Source organism: Ochotona princeps, chromosome 4, assembly GCF_030435755.1.
Source record: "Ochotona princeps isolate mOchPri1 chromosome 4, mOchPri1.hap1, whole genome shotgun sequence".
NCBI lineage: Eukaryota > Metazoa > Chordata > Mammalia > Lagomorpha > Ochotonidae > Ochotona > Ochotona princeps.
The window spans coordinates 32,818,053-32,834,836 of NC_080835.1; the positions used below are offsets into that span (position 1 = coordinate 32,818,053).

Genomic DNA, 16,784 nt, shown 5'->3' on the forward strand with positions numbered 1-16,784 from the left:
ACTGGGTGGATTCTTTGCATTCATTTCTAGCTCACGAGTACTTACATTTTAGCTATAAAAGTTTCATTTTCTCTCTCAGCAATTGGAAACCTATCTCCTTGCACAAAGAAACCAGGTATGAAGCTGGGTGTACTGAACTAAGCAAACTCTGGCGCCAGTCCCCAAATATTGATGTGCAGCATATCCAAGTTTCACTCTTCTCCTTTTCCTAAGCCGTGAAAGGCAGTAAAGGAAGTATGCCAGGTTGTTATTCAACTCTAGCACTTAATCAAGTATTACCTGGGAACTCTGAAACCGTCTGGCTTCTAAATTGAGAATAAAAGTACAGAGAACACAGGGTAGAAACTACTTAAAGTAAGGCTTCCACGATTACTCAGGATCACATGACTATTCTCAGATGAGCCAGAGTTTTCCCTACTCAGCAAGAAACCATATCTCAGTCTCACAGTCACCTCCAAGATATTGTTCAATATAACTTTTCGTAAATCCCATTTTAGTGCACAGAAGGCAAGGTCCTCACTATTGATTTTGCTGTCTTTTCCTCGTGCAGGTTTTAACTAGAAAAACAGATTAGGAAAGTTTCAATAAGCTGGGAAAACAACATGGGTCTGGCACAGAACAACAGGTGCAGGCAATGACTCATTTTTGTTTCCTCACTTGCAAAGGGGAGCCCAGAATATGCCAGAAATTTCTGATACGCCAGAGAATTAGTTACCAAAGTCTTTAAGACTTTGTCTTTTTTTCTTTTTCCACTTAGAAGGAGACACGGACACCCCTCCCCCCCGTTTTGTCACCACAGATTAGCATTCCCAAAAGTCAAAACAACCAACCTATGAAAGCAGGAGGGATGGGCTTTCTTCCTTTTACTTTTTTTTTTTCCTTGTCTAAGACCTGAATGAGGTGATATCCTAGTGCCTGCAGCTGAGGAGCAGGTGAGTCAGGTTCCTGGGTGCCCAGTTACACAAGCCAGATACAGCCAGCCCCACCTAATTTTTGTTTCTTTGCACTCTCTTGCTCAGTGAAACATTGCCACACAAACTCACTTGTTTTCTTTAATACATGGAAGACTACTTCCAGCCCGAATAACTGTGGTATTTCAGTTCCTGTTCAAACACCCGCTAGACTGGAAGGTAAGTTTGTAAGTTTGTATGGAGTTATTTAGCATGCGGCTGCTTCTCTCGCTTTCTCCTTCTCTTTCCTCTCTCTCTCTCTCTCTCTCTCTCTCTCTCTCTTTGTGTTCTTTCAGGATCAAAGGGGCCTCAAATATTGACAGAACAGTCTGGCAAGTCACGACGGAAATCTCTGTGGAGGTGGGGAGTTGTTTTATTCAGCAATGACCGTCCAGATAAACATTTGCAATGTTGGATATGTTAAGATTTACTGCCAAATTTGCCAGATGATGAAACCAGCAGGAGTTAAATACACCCTCTTAAAATTGACATGACTATTAAATAATGTGTCTTTATGCCAGATCTTGGAGACTATTTTGAAATATGTAAAATTGAAACTGATGAATACATGTAAAATTAGTATTTAGATTTAAATTATGCATTTGAGAATTAAGGATTCTTGCTTTAAGTATTAGGACATGATATTTTTTGAAAGAGCATCATCTCATGCAATTAGTCAAAAGTTTCTATGCATATTTCTTCAATCTTTCCTAATTAGCAAGTTGGCAAAATGCATGATAATTATACAAGCCTAGCACTCATTGGAAATTTAAAAAACTGTCAGTTTTATAGCAGGCATCCCATGAAGTCAATATGTGAATAGGGGTTTTTTGTGACTATGTAAGACTCTTTTTAATAAGGGGATGTTAACTTTTCCATGTAAATGCTTTCCATTTAATGGTGAAACAGAAAAAAAGGGTAAAAACCCAACGTCAGGGAATTTGAATTCAGATTTCTATCAAAGAGCTATACTTTTCACCTAAGCTTTTGACCCTCACCTATTTATTACCTAAATGCTGCATTTTAGGAACAATAACTCCAAATTAGCAGATGGCAGGTATTTTATGTATTTTTCCTAGATTTATGCATACCCCAAATCTTTTAATTAGAACAGTGTCACAAACTTTTTAACATTTTTTTTTCTTGAAGGAAGTCATATATTTTTCTACCTTTGTTTTTAAAACCATATGAATGTGAATCAGTAGGCCTAAGGTCTTCAGATACAATTCAGCTTTCTGGTTTTCACTTTTCTAAACACTCTTCTTTATAAAAAGCCTTTGTAGAAACATCAATTGCTTATGTCTCACTTGTTGTGGTTCATTCACTAAGGGAGAGCAAACTATTACCTGAAGTTAGAAAGGCCACCTGGTAATATTCAAGTTCTACCAAAGATAGTAGCTACATGGCAGGGTGAGGTTCCTATGAAACCATCAGATAAACCCATTAGCTTTAATTTGGACCCTAGTATGTAGAGCATGAGCAAAACTAATTGGGAGAAAAAAAAGTGGCATTATTTGTTTCACTATAGAAACATGTTTTCATAGGATGCTCTCAGTGTACCTGAACTGAGGCTTTTATTTAACATTTCTGATTTTGGTTGAGTCTAGTGTGGTATCAGTTATTTTCCCATATGTGAATGATTAGCTGACATAAAACAGGGTACCCCTTTTGTCCAAGCATGGTATATATCACGTATGGCTTAGCTATAACCAGAAGACTGGGAAGCTTATAATTTTTTCATTTAGCAGAAAAGAAAAAATTAAACACACAGAGTGTGAATTTGCATCCCTTAATGCCCCAAATATTTATTCCACTGCACTTTCTGAAGTCCTCTACACAAAAGTACAAACTTGAAACTACCTTCAGGGTTAGCACCAAAAAATAAAGGGCGTTAAAGTAGTGGCCATTTTTCTGATTCAGTAGTGGGAGTGTTTAAAAAGATAAGTTTGAAAAGTTATTGAATACAAGGGACAAAAAGATTTCAATATATACAGTGAAGACAACAATGCATGTATAGCATCATTAAACACCTGGAATGCTTTTCTTGCTTCTCACTTAATGGTAATTCCACTGTTATAAGTTCTTCCAGGTTCTGGTGATCTTAGCTCTATTCCTATATTACATCTTCTGAGATTTTTGGGAGATTCTATCCAAATGATTTATGCTTAGATGCAAATGAAGACAAAGATAAGGAGGATAGCTCTGCTGCTGGGATATCGACTTTTTCTACCTCAACAGTTCTACTTGTCTTTCATCCCACTCTGTCTGCCTCCACAGTGCACCTGCCTGGCAGATGAACTTGGTTTACTCATGCATGCCATTCATAAGCCAGTATAACTTGAGTTTTATATAACTTGTATGCAACAATTTAGATATTTGAACTCTAGAGATGGGGGAGAAGCTGAAAGGAAAACATAAAGAGGAAAAATACTAAATTCCTACATTGCACCTCTGTACACTTGATCTTAGCCAAAAGGCTGAGAAGCAATATTGCATCCCTGTGCAACCATTATTACCTTTAAAATTTTTTCACCCCTGGTTTACTGTGCCTTGTCTCAATCACTATCAGGTGAGATTTAACTTAAATTATTTAGTCCATGGTTCAACAGGGACTAGTGCATGAATAGCATCATTTGAATTCCTGTCTGTTTCTACTTCTTAAGGACAGATAGTATGTGAATGATATAACCTGGTTGTCTTGGGCAATAGTACATTATCTGTCCCTTGCTACAGTGTCACAGCAAGAATAGCTAAATTTACTCAAAACTCTACCTGCAGCCAATTTAGTTTCTGAATAAACTGTAAACATTTCTTTTTTTTTTTTTTTTACAACAGAATGTCTGATCCTTTTCTTTGCTTTCTCTTTTTCCTGGAAGATGATTTATAAGCAGTAAGAGAATGCTTGGCTCATTTTCGCTGTGCATGCTCCAGGTTTTCAAGTTAGGATCAAAAGCTAGATGATTGAATGAGAGATCCCTTTGGTGGTTCAATGTTACAGGCAGGGTGAAACAGTAACAACAAAACTCACTTTGTTGATTCATGCTATGTGGCTTCTCCTTACGGGAAGTGATTGAAAGCACAATGGCGCATTCCTTAGGTAACACTATAAGAAAAATACATTACCTAAGGACTTTGCCCCTCCTGTGACTAGTTTATTAGACAAAACAAGTAAATTTTTAGAGCAATTTTTAAGCAATATATGCTAAAAAAGCTAAATTGCTTAATAAAGATTAACTGAGTATAATTCACAAATTGGATCACCAGAATTAGATGATAAAAATGTTAACATTTGGCATGGATTTTGTGAGGTCACAAGTGAAAACAATTCTGAAAAGTTGCAGATTTTAAAAACTAACCTGAATTATATATTGAATGTGCTAAGTGAGACATCTGTTTAATGAAATGTCAGTGAATTAAAAAAAATTCTGTGGATAATTATACAATGTTATTTTTAAATAACATGGCAAAAGCATCCAGAAACCACAGACAGGGATAAATGTTTTTTAAATTAGGGTAAATGTCTGTTTAGGATATTTGAGAATTATTTAAGATAGAGGACACCATATTCTAATTTTTATTTAAATTATACATTTCTCTGTTGAAAATAATTAAATTTGGAATGAGTGCACTACAAAAAAAAATGTGGGATGGAGCTCTAAAAAGCAGCTAAGTAACAAATTCTAACTCCTTTGCAACTTCTGCTATAAGATGAATACACTTATCCCTGCACATCCACAGCTCCAGCCACCCCGCAGATAGGAGACTGGGTCTGCACTGAACAAATACAGGCTTTTTTTTCTTCAAAAAATTGTTATTACCTAAACAATATATTATAACAGTATTTACCTGATGTGTAACAGGTTTTACCTACTGCTTACATTCATTAGGCATTATAAATAATCTGGAGGTTTTGAAATATATGAAAGATACACGTAGCTTATACAGAAATACTTTGCCATATTGTACAAAGAACTTGAGAATTTGTATATTTTGGTATGCACAGGAGTAAGGGGTGAAAGTTCTAACAACTCACTGACGTGAGTGTTTGAATTCTGTTTTTCTCATTGCTAGCTGTTTGTCTGTCCTTGAACTCAGTATTGATATATTGTTGCTATAGTTTTAATGAGCATTACATGGAAAGTGTATGCCATCCTATTAATAAATGAATAATGTACTTCAAATGATGTTATTAACTTTTAGACTAATATTCTTGATCAGCTCAGAAAAGTGAGTGGAATACAATAAGCAGAATTATTGCAAGTATCTGTGCAGTCACCATTGGTCAAGTATCATCAGTACCTAAGAGGTCTCCTTCCATATCCCTGCCCACATACAACAATTTCCTGACCTCTAGTAGTTTAGGTGTTTTTTTTTCTTTTTCTTTTTTGGCTTATTTTGAAGTCTGTGAATGGTGAATGATGCAGTAGATTTGGATGTCAGGCTCTCTGTGTTAAGTTCATGATGATCATCCCTGTTGCATGTAACTATTTTGCTAATACTCATTTTGCGGTTGGTTACTTCATAACTTATTGTGCAGTGTGTTACATTGGTCATTAAGGCTGCCAATAATACCACAGATTCTGCTTGTATGTCTGCTTACCTGTCTTCTTATGAAGTATACTTATGTGGTAAACTCAGGGCATGGGAAATGCTCTATCACTAACATCTTAGGAATTCATAGTAATGGAAAGTTTGCTAAATGCTTTTGAAGAAAATTGCTATGGATATACATCAGAGATACATTTGTCTTGTACATCTATGTGAGCAGTCATGAAGTGAAAGTAGGAGAGTTGGTACTTAAAACCCAAAGATGACCAGCAAATGTGTTTAGAGGCTCTTTAAACCCCAATGAAGAATCAATAAGATTAAATTATTCGTAAAACCTTGAAGAGTAGCTCTTGAGAAACAGTACCTAAACAACCTGATATTGTACCTAAACAAGAGGAACTGCACCTCTTTGCTCAGGCTTCCTGGTAGCTCTCCAAGAAAACTCAGATCCAGTTCAAAGCTTTAAGTTCTAAGTTTATTCTTTGAGGACAAAGAGTCTAGCTTTTTGTTTGTTTAAATAATGAATTTTTGATTGATAGTACTTTCCAATTTTAAAACTGGGTTAAGTTAGAGTAAAGAAACTTGGACTAGAATTCTATCTTTTCCAATGATTACCTACCATTTCTATCCTCTCTAAACCTAAATTTCTTCATTTTCAAAACAATTACAATTCAGGCTATGCATTTTCTCTCAAGGGATGATTGTGACACTCAAGTGACATGATCTGTCAACTTGTGACAATCTTGAGCTAAAGTTATATTTGAATACTAAAAAATGCAGGTTAATTTCTATTAAGTTTTAACTTTGGGCAGAGAACTATCTAAATAATCTCATAAGACATTCAGAACATAACTGTGAAGTTATGTTGACAATAGTGATAAAGCAACTGTTCATGCTCATTATTTTTTATAGGTTATTTATAATACAAGCCATAATTTTAAATTCTAAAACCTTTTAATTTTAATTCTAAAACTTTTTCTGCAGAATTCTGTTTATGAATTGTAGTACTTTCATACTTGAAAGGCACAATAATTGCCTAAATTTGAGGTCAAGACCATGATATTCTGTCCCAACTCTGCCATTATCTAATCAGGTGAATTTTTTTGTATATAACACCAAGCACATATTTTAGCTATCAAATAAGGAATAAAATTAAAGTATATTCCTAAATCTAAAAATCTTCCAATTCTCACCACCTTGAGAATAACTAGAAAAGCATCTTAAAAGAAAAGGTACCTACAAAAAGGAATAACTGAAAATCTAAATATTCTCAAAATCTGTTCAAGAAAATTCATGACTAGTTTAAAACCAATAATTATACATTTGGTATATAATTAATAAAGTCATTTTCACAATAAACACTTCAAATTGTATATTTGTAATTAAGAACATGTTTTCTTAAATAAAAACTTTTAATGTTCTTTGATACATACGTGTGTGTGTGTATGGGGGGGAAGTGGAAAATTGAACCCAGTACCATCAGCTAAAATACATAATAAACCCTCAACCATAATGTTTTAGAAAAAATTATAATATAACCTCAACAATATATCTGTCACTTTTTATCACTTTTGAGGTATAGATTCACTTATAAAACAGTTCTTTTTATCCAATAAACAGATCGTTCTTGTTTTCTTTCAGATTCTTCCTAATATAACTGAGCCAAAGAAAGCTACAATGTTTAGTTTAGGTGAAATTCTTTTGATTTCAACCTTGTGTATTTCACTGTCAAATGGAAGTCTTGCAAAAGAAAATCCAGAAATAAATAAAACAGAAAGCATTCCAGAAGATATGAAAACAATGAAAAATCATTCCATTTCCTGGCAAAATGATGTTATTTTAAGTTCAAATGAATATACAAACACATACAATCTCAAGGCAAGTAATTCATCTCTTCTGAATGAATCAAACATCCACGAAGTTACAGATTCCTCTAGTAAGTTGGTTACAAGCAACTTTACTGATAGTCCAAGGCCTACACCTGTGTTTTCCACAAGCTCTCCCTTGATTCATGGTTTTGTCTCTAGATTGCCTTGGAACTCTTCTTTAGCAGATAAAACTCTTTTGACTGTCTCAACACATCCCACTGCTACAAGTGTTGCATCATCAGAAAATTTCTCTTGGTCTTTGGACAACAATACTGTGAAAACTCCTGATAACAGTTCCGCTACAGTGAACATCCTCCCTCCAGCACCAACCACAAACTCTGTGACTTCCTTGACCAGGGAATCAACCGAATTGCCTAACACAGACAATGAAAGTTATGCTGGGTTTACCCCCTATCCAGAAGAAACTACTCTACAGCCCACAATAAAATTTACCAATAATTCAAAACATTTTCCAAATACTTCAGACTCACAAAAAGGTAAGTATAATTTTCCTTTTGTGTGAAAATAAGTTTCAAAATAAGTTACATACATTAAGTCTAAAGAAGGTATCCTGTTGGAAAAATAAGGAACAATGCAACATCTATGATGTTCTTACTTTTAGGGGATAGCCATGTTCTTGAAAATATACAATAATTTTATAGTTTAACTGAATAAATCCTAGTCATTGCTATATGTGAATAAAGTAGGTAATGGAACACATTGAAAAATAGTTTAGGTGAAGAAAAGGTGTAGACTGATTGAGGCAACAATACAGTTTTATATACAGAACAATAACTCTAACTCAGTACTTGATCACCTAAAATTTCACATGCTTGTTAGGAATACCATATAATTAACATAAAAAATATGTAACTTGCCAAAAAGCAAAATGAATGCATTTATAAGATATCAAAAACCATATAACAAACATAGGACAATAATAGAACATTGATATTAAAGAAAATAATTTGAATTTAGATTCAACTAAGGAAATCCTGCTTAATTTTTAGGTTGGTACATAATGAATGCAATAAAAGTTGAATTTGATTTAAGTGTTAGAAAATGATATCATGTGAACATTTTAATATTTCATTTAGGGGCTATAAACATAAAATGGAAAAGATGTATAAGAATTAATCATGAATTACATTTATTTCAACTCTAACCGTGATTTTTTCCTCTTGGAAAATTTTTTAAAGTAAATACTGTTTTCCTATCTATGAAATATACTGATTTCAGTGCAACTTACATAGAAATACTAATAATGTGAAAATTAAGTCTCATAAAAGTATGTGAAAGTTTCTGTGTGTAGTGGAAATATTTTACATTGTAAAATCTGTACTTAATTGCAACCATTATACAGACTCATAAGAGAGACAGAAAAGAGAGAAGCATAGTAGGTCAAGGTAAAATGAAGGAGAGGTAGTGATAGGTTCGGACATACTAAGTAACAATTTTAACTAAGTATACTTTTTTTTCATTTTGAATATAATTTTAGCACACTTGGTTATCAATTCTGTACTATGGTATCCCTTCTGAATGGCACAGTCTGTATCTATCTAAACTCAGATAACACTTCAAAAATCACTTCAAAACATGTCCAAAACAAATATAATGTATAATTAAAATTAATTTCATTGTGTTGCAAACATTTTTGAAATCCACACTTAGTTGATTTTTATAAAATGCATTTTAAAATACTTTTAACAAAAATACTCATTTGAAAAGTAGAGTTACAGAAAAAGAATCAGATATAGAGGCAGAGACAGAGGAAATATTCTATCTTGTGGTTTGCTTCCCAAATAGCCACAGCCAGCAAATCTGTGCCAGGCTAGAGTCAGGATTTAGGACCTCCATCCTGGTTTCCATATAGGTGGCAGGTGCCCAAGTACTTGGGACATTCTGCTTCTGCCTTCTAGGCACCTTATCAAGAAGTTAAACTAGCAAAGAAGCAACAAGGACCCAAACCAGCACTCTGACATGGTGTGCTAGCATGCAAGCATCTTCACACAATGCCACACAAAGCTTTATAAAAACTTTTGAGAACCTTTGTATGCAAATACTTCAAAAAATTTGCACCCAAAAGCTTTATTCTGTTTTTCAAAAATTGTTGAGAGTACTGAGTTCTCCACTCATTGCACTTTCATTAAGAGAAAATTCAGTTAACTCTCCATCTCTTTCCAATATAATTTTGTTGTACTGTAAATGAAATGTAACAACTTAAAATGGGCATTTTCTGAGAATATTACAGGATTCCTCACTTACATAACTGATGAAATTGTCTCTATAATTAAGAAACTTCACTAAATGTGAGTATAGAAAGCATTCCGTAGTTTTATTGATGAAACAGTGATTTTTAAATTTTTGGCTCCCTTAAAAAGCAAGATGCCTTGCAATGGCAGAAATCTTCAGGTATTTATAATTTTGTAGATAGATCCTGTATCTGAATATGCTGCTTTTTCCTTGGAATTTTATGGTTTATTTTCAGTTATTCTTTACTAATAGTTTATACTCTTAAAATAAGCTTGAAGTCCATTTGCTCCTCAGAGATTCAAAGTTTATGAAAACCTGAATTAGTGTAACATTTAACACTGAAATTATATCTTCATGGATCACAAATGACATTGAGTGCTATTGGCATTTAGTAAGTAATCATTTATTAATGCAAGACTTAGCAGTGTTATTGAAGATGAGACATAAATTCATCAAGAAGTAATTTCTCAATATATCTCAATAATCAGGACTTTGTAACATACAAACACACTCATAATTTTTTAATTATAAAAACATTAAAGCATTCTTTCATATATGATACATATTTATATTTGTTAAAATAATTGCTTTCAATGTCTCATCTGTGTTTGCACATTTTTTTTTCTTCTAGAAAATAGAAATACAGGAGTAGTATTTGGAACAATTTTAGGTGCTATCCTGGGTGTATCACTGCTCAGTCTTGTTGGCTATTTGCTATGTGGAAAAAGGAAAACAGATTTGTTTTCCCATCGACGACTTTATGATGACAGAAATGAACCAGGTAATAAGCACTTTCAGAATTTTCATCTGTTCACAATGTTTTTAAATAAGTGCAGTTGCACAGCATTGACTAGAAGGGATTCGGGGATCCACATTAAAAAAGAGATGAGGCTTTATTGTGATCAACCTTCTGTTTCTCAAATAACAAAACCAACAGTTACTGTGAATGATATTTAATTGCCATTTGGAACTATTGCTCATTGGCTCAAAAAACCAATTTCAAAATCTACAATGCAGGTACAAATTGGAATATAGCACTGTGACATTAATTTTTTAAAAAGCCAATTTGATCATTAAATGCCTACAAAGCTATTTGTTAGATCGTTTAGTAGCTATAATCTGGACCAACACTATTTCACCTATAACTCTTCCGAAGAGTTTTACACTGACAACAGCCTTCTGTTGGCTTTCACAGTATGTTGCACGTTTTCAAATATTGAATCATATGACCTTAGTTTGGGAATTCATGACTTATATGTTGCAAATGAATGAAAAATACACGTGATAAAAATAAAGCAATATAATTGATCTTTAATACCAAAGTGTGGATTAGAATAGAGAGGAAATTATCTCACATGCCTAACTTAGTTTTTATCTTCAGGAGTTAAAAAATCTGCTTTCTGATTTGGACAAAAGATTTTGTGAATATATTAAGCCTTTAGATGCTCTTGGTGGCTTTCACTGATGATATTTTACTGAGCTGTAGGCATTAAACTGATGGCACATTACTCATGTTAGAAACAAATTCATTTATTGTAAATTGAGATGTCTTCTGTTTTAGGGTTCTAGTAACTCACCTATTATAAAAAGTGCCACTCTGCTACTCCTCGAAATTAAAAAAAAAATGGAATTTGTGTCTTATGGAATAAGTAGATGAATATATAATGAAACCCACTTTCATACTTAGATTATTAATGTAATAATCAGTTGGTTATTGCTACTTTACAACACGTAGTACATGCCTAGTTTTTCTTTGAAAATAAATTCAAAATGATTAGGAAGATAAGTTATTTTTTAAAAGGAGAAAAAGTTTCCTTAATAACAAACCTCGGCCCCATTTAATCTTTAATTCCTCCACCATAAATGAAGTGACTTGTTTATTTTTAAAAATAGATCAAATTCTCAAGATTAGTCTTTAAACCATTTTAAATTTCTAAACATGTTGAAAAGCTCTGAAATCACAAGATAAGCAGTCAGTGAAACATTACCTCTTTATAAGTTATTGAAACTTCATTGTAATCTTCTCTTTATTCCCTTTTTAATATATATCTCCAACATTGAGATCTGGGGATTAAAACTGTTCTCTTAGCCTTGGAAAGATGGAATGATATCCACTTGCTCTACATTTCATAGTTAATATGTTAAAACGAACATGAAAGCTGATCCTATTTACTCATCTAGAACAATTCCTATATATTGGTAACATAAGATAAATGAGCTTGTTTCTCTCATACCATCACTAAGAAATGATCTTACTTTTTTACTTCTCAGTTTTGCGATTAGACAATGCACCTGAACCTTATGATGTGAGTTTTGGGAATTCTAGTTACTACAATCCAACTGTGAATGACTCCTCTGTGCCACAAATCCGAGAACATGCCCGGGATGGCATTCCTATGGAAGACATACCTGCACTTCGTACCTCAATACCCAATTAAAATGAAGTTTGCTACAAACAGCAAGTGGCAACTATTTCCTGACATTTTAATAAATTCATCTTCCAAAAGAATTTGTAAGAACATTGTCCTGTAGATTGTACATCAAGAATTTAAAAGCATTAAACTTGTAGCAAAAGCACAACGAAGATAAATTTGTTACAGGTTTTAGCTGTATAATTTCTATTTTACATAACTTTAATTAGCATTTTTTCATTTTTTTCTTTAAAGGATGTTTGTGGTATCACATAAATAAAATGTTCATTAAGACAGCATTTCCTGATGATTTAGCTGTGAAGTTCCTTTGTCAAAAATAGAGAACAATAATTTCATTTTAATTTTTCTCTTCAACAAAACCCAATGGAATTGACAGTTTCTGCCTCACCTGCAGTTCTGGTGCCATAAATATAGATTAGCATTCTCTTGAAGGAGAACTGGAAGGATGAATTTTTTAAATTGATTAAATTCACTTTATTTCTTTAATTATTTTTAATTCCTTGCTTTTTGTTTAAACAAGGAAAGAGTATGTGCTACTGAATCTCTGATCCTGGGAAATGAAGGCATTTAGATGAAAGGCCTATTACATTGTGCTTTTATGCATGAACACTTGCATGGTAAACCCTTGAACTGCCAATTTGATCACAACCACATTCAACATGTTATAGTTCAAAAAATGGCATCAAGCAGAAAAGTAATAGCTTCTCCAAAAGTTTTCAAGAGTTGTGGAATTACAATTTATCTGAATGTATTTTAGGCTTATCATAATTGGGTTATGAGTGATCAGACAGGAACATGATGAAAAGTGGTCAAATGTGTACAGTTGTGAATTGTGCAAATGGGAATAGGGTTGATCATGGATTGAACATTATTGTTTAATCATATGTAGAAAAATTCTGCATGTATACATGAATGAAAGCCCCCAAAATGAATGGAAATGTCAAGCAAAGAACATTTTTCTAATCATCACTATATAAAAGAATTGTATGTTTTATCTCAGTTGCTTTTTAAAAAATAACACTTACATTTGAAGGAAAAATACATTTCTAAGTGTAGGAAGATCTTGGCTTTAGGATTACAAGTTCGATCAGTAGTTAAACTTCCACAGAAGGCTGCACAAGTGCCAGCCTGAATAATTTATTGCGAAATTGATATGTGTGTGTGTGTGTATGTGAGTGTGTGTGTGAGAGAAAGAGAGAGAGAGAGAGAAAGAGAGAGAGAGAGAGAGAGAAAGAGAGAGAGAGCAACAGTCTTAGAACATGAGGACTAGAAAATAATGAAAGAACATCTTACCCCATATTGCCATAAAAATAGCAAAGAAGACTGTCCCTCCATTGTCAAACAAATACGTCACCTTAAAAAAACAAACAACAATGTTAGTCCTACTACTAATGATAATAATCCGGTAATTGCTCTCTGTGTTTAGATATTTTGATTTTCTTTTCCCAAGTGGACTCACATTATTTGGAAGTCTGTCAATATGAGATTCTTTCATTGGTGCTGCAAATGTTTAATATGATTTTCTAATGAGGTGAGAAGGTAGTTTTCCCATTTTCTCTATTCTACCACAGTTCACTTCCATCTCATTTGGGATATCCCTTTTTCAGGCATTTAAAAACATGAATATATTTAAATATTAACTCTTTAGAAATCCATCCATCTGATATAAGAAATATGTCAGGGAACTTCAAAGGTTGATGGAAAAAGAAATTAAAGCACCCATTTATTTAGATGAAGGTTTTTTTTTTTTTTTTTTTGTAAAATTCATGCATGAGGGATTTCCCAAAAGGTTAGAGAAAGAAATTATGAAAATAGAATATATATATTTTAAAATAGCTGTCACCAAAATAAAGGTATATTTTAATTCCATTTCCTCTCATATTATTCATTTAATGTTGGATTACATGGATATTATTAGAAATTAAGTTATAGTGGGAATATGATAAAACTTGTCCTATGGTATCTTATCCTTTAAAATTATTGTGTTGCTTTTCTCAAGCTATTGCATTTGGTATCTGTTACTATATAAGTGATCATGAAAACAAGACGAGCAATCATTAAATAAGCGTTGAGTGTTAAGGCTTCAGTTATGGTGCTACTGTAACATTGCTGACAGATAATGGAAGACAAAAGGAAGCATTACAAATACTCAGGATGTCTCAAGGTTAGGTCATGGGTGACCGACAGGAAAATAAAGTGGGAATTGCCCTTCTGTCCAACAGGATAAGAACACTTTCTCTATTAAACAAAACATCCCAGATAGCTTATCATAATTTTTCTAAAGCAAAAGAAAGATATCTATCATCCATCACCTATCTATATTTCTATGAATTACTTTACTTAAATAAATTACTTCCTTTAAAATAAATAATTTGCTTTATTTAAAAATACTGTTTATGTGATTCAGATGCTTATAAGCAAGTATTTTGTTTAACAATGTTGATGTGAAAACAGGAAATATATGAATGGATAAGCCAATGAACCTCAAAGTTATTTAAACATAAAATCCTCATTATTTTGACACTTAAGATTTGTTAGAGATTTAAATGTGCTTACTAGTTAACATGTATGAATACCTTCTGAGGAGATACATTTGTTATTTGATTATTAGGTTAAAGTCTATAACTTCTCCACTATAGCTGCTGGATTTTTCTCTGAAATATTTGACACCTCAAAAATAATGTTAAGCTCTAATTGTAAAAAGTATCTACATTTTATCTTAGCCGGAGGAACAAAAATAAGAAATATTAAACCTGTTAGGACTGATTACTTGTTTGTTAGAAGGCAAAATTCTCTCCTGCAAGTTTACTCTTTTACTTTCCTTATAAGAGTTACTAAGTATATTCTTGTAGTCATATTTGTTCTTATACACCTTTCTATTGAGAAATTGAAAAGAGTGGAGGTTACCCACTTTATAACACAAAATAAAAACAAACAAACAAACAAACAAAAACACCCTCTGGCCTTTATATGTCTTTGGACTTTATTTTCTTCCCAAAACTGGATGTTTGTTCTCTTTATAGTTCAGATAATGTCACTGTGCTTTATTTGATTTGACCAACACAAACTATAAGTCTATTTGGATTTTTGGTATCGTTAAGACTGTTATGTATCTTTGAAAATGAATGGGTAGAAGAATGACACGTCTTATATATCAAATAATTCAATACACTCAAGCAAAAAGTAATGGGAAAAAAACAAACAAAAAATATTAGCATTTCCAAGCATAATCGTTTTGTGGAACATTTGAAAAGATTCAAAACTAAGCATAAACGGGCCCGGCGGTGTGGTCTAACGGCTAAAGTCTTCACCTTGAACGCGCCCCAGGATCCCATATGGGCGCCGGTTCTAATCCCGGCAGCTCCACTTCCCATCCAGCTCCCTGCTTGTGGCCTGGGAAAGCAGGTGAGGACGGCCCAAAGCTTTGGGACCCTGCACCCACGTGGGAGACCCGCAAGAGGTTCCTGGTTTCTGACTTTGGATTCGCACAGCACCAGCCGTTGCGGCTCACTTGGGGAGTGAATCATCGGATGGAAGATCTTTCCCTCTGTCTCTCTTCCTCTCTGTATATCTGACTTTCCAATAAAAATGAATAAATCTTAAAAAAAAAACAAACTAAGCATAAACAAAAACGGTGTTGCATGTTCTTCATTCATAATAAACAATGTGGAATCGAACTTTATTGAATTGTGCTCATGTAGAGTAGTTTTTTTATTTTATACCTGGTGTTGGCAAAATTAAGGGGCCAGAGACCCCCACTTCTCTATCATTATTCACAATGCATTGGACAGAGGATACAAAATAATCTTGTCAATGAAGATAGAGCACAGTTGGCTCCTTGAGAATAGGGATAAGCTTTGGGAGAGAGAAAACAGTGATTCTAAATAAATGTGAGGGAACTTTGGGGCATCATAGCTATTTTGATCACATTGATTGTGGGTATAACCTCACAGGAGCATAAAAATATCAAAATGTGATTATGAGGGGGGAATCGGGTGCGATCCTGACAACCTCTTAACAGGAGGTCATGTGCGTGGAGCAGGGGAGCACTCCAGAGTGGAGCAGGTGGTAAGGAGGAAGCTTGGATCCCAACCATGAAGACTCCCAGACCTTCACCACAAACTATTAATTCGAGCAACAAGGACTATATCCCAACTGCCAAGGAGGCCACAGGGAATTGGATGCCCTCGGAGGCCGAGTACTCTGAGGTCACCCACCCCCAACCGGAGCTTCCACAGGGGATGGAAGAAGTCCAAACACTACCGCGCAGAACCCAACATCATCGGAAAGACAACCAGAAGCCCTGAGTGGTCTGCAGAAACAGAAGAACAATAAACGTCGTTCGGGACCAGGGAGGAGAGCTTTCTCTGGTCCGAGCCTGGCTCCACCTCTGGACCCCCCCTCCCTCGCAATGACCATCGGGACCGCTTCGAAAACCCCTCACAGCAAACAAACAATCATACAAACTAAAAAAAAAAAAAAAAACCTAAAATAAATAAACAACAGAAAGTAGAACTTGAAATCTGACAGGAAAGAGCTGGCATGGATTGGCTCATGCCTCGCTGGGTGGGTCACAAAGATTAGTTTTACTCCTCACCATGGTGTTGGGGATTTTCCTGCACACCCCCCCCCAAAAAAAATGTTCTGCACCTAAAACGTTGACATATATCTTGTTAGAGTTACAAGCCAGTCTGGATTATCCTAAAATCTGCCAAGATCAGCAAAATTTTACT

At 34.1% G+C, this 16,784-nt stretch overlaps 2 protein-coding genes across 2 annotated transcripts in view; one reads left to right on the plus strand and one right to left on the minus strand.

The window, feature by feature from the left end:
• Positions 1–16,784, minus strand: part of ANO3 (anoctamin 3) — a 166,121-nt gene that overhangs the window by 61,590 nt on the left and 87,747 nt on the right. The window contains exon 12 of the mRNA XM_004585446.4: positions 13,345–13,405. Within this exon, the coding sequence (XP_004585503.2) occupies positions 13,345–13,405 (61 nt within the window). The remainder of the gene's footprint in view (positions 1–13,344; positions 13,406–16,784) is intronic.
• Positions 897–12,169, plus strand: MUC15 (mucin 15, cell surface associated). The gene is made up of 4 exons (XM_012927056.3): positions 897–1,130; positions 7,140–7,863; positions 10,251–10,400; positions 11,891–12,169. Exons 2-4 carry the CDS (start codon positions 7,176–7,178, stop codon positions 12,055–12,057), a joined length of 1,005 nt encoding a protein of 334 aa, XP_012782510.2. The 5' UTR covers positions 897–1,130; positions 7,140–7,175; the 3' UTR covers positions 12,058–12,169.

Coding starts and splice junctions, on each gene's coding strand:
- MUC15 (XM_012927056.3), top strand. CDS start 7,176: ATGTTTAGTTTAGGTGAAATTCTTTTGATTTCAACCTTGTGTATTTCA. Junction 7,864..10,250: donor TACTTCAGACTCACAAAAAG/GTAAGTATAATT, acceptor TTTTTCTTCTAG/AAAATAGAAATACAGGAGTA. Junction 10,401..11,890: donor TGATGACAGAAATGAACCAG/GTAATAAGCACT, acceptor TTTACTTCTCAG/TTTTGCGATTAGACAATGCA.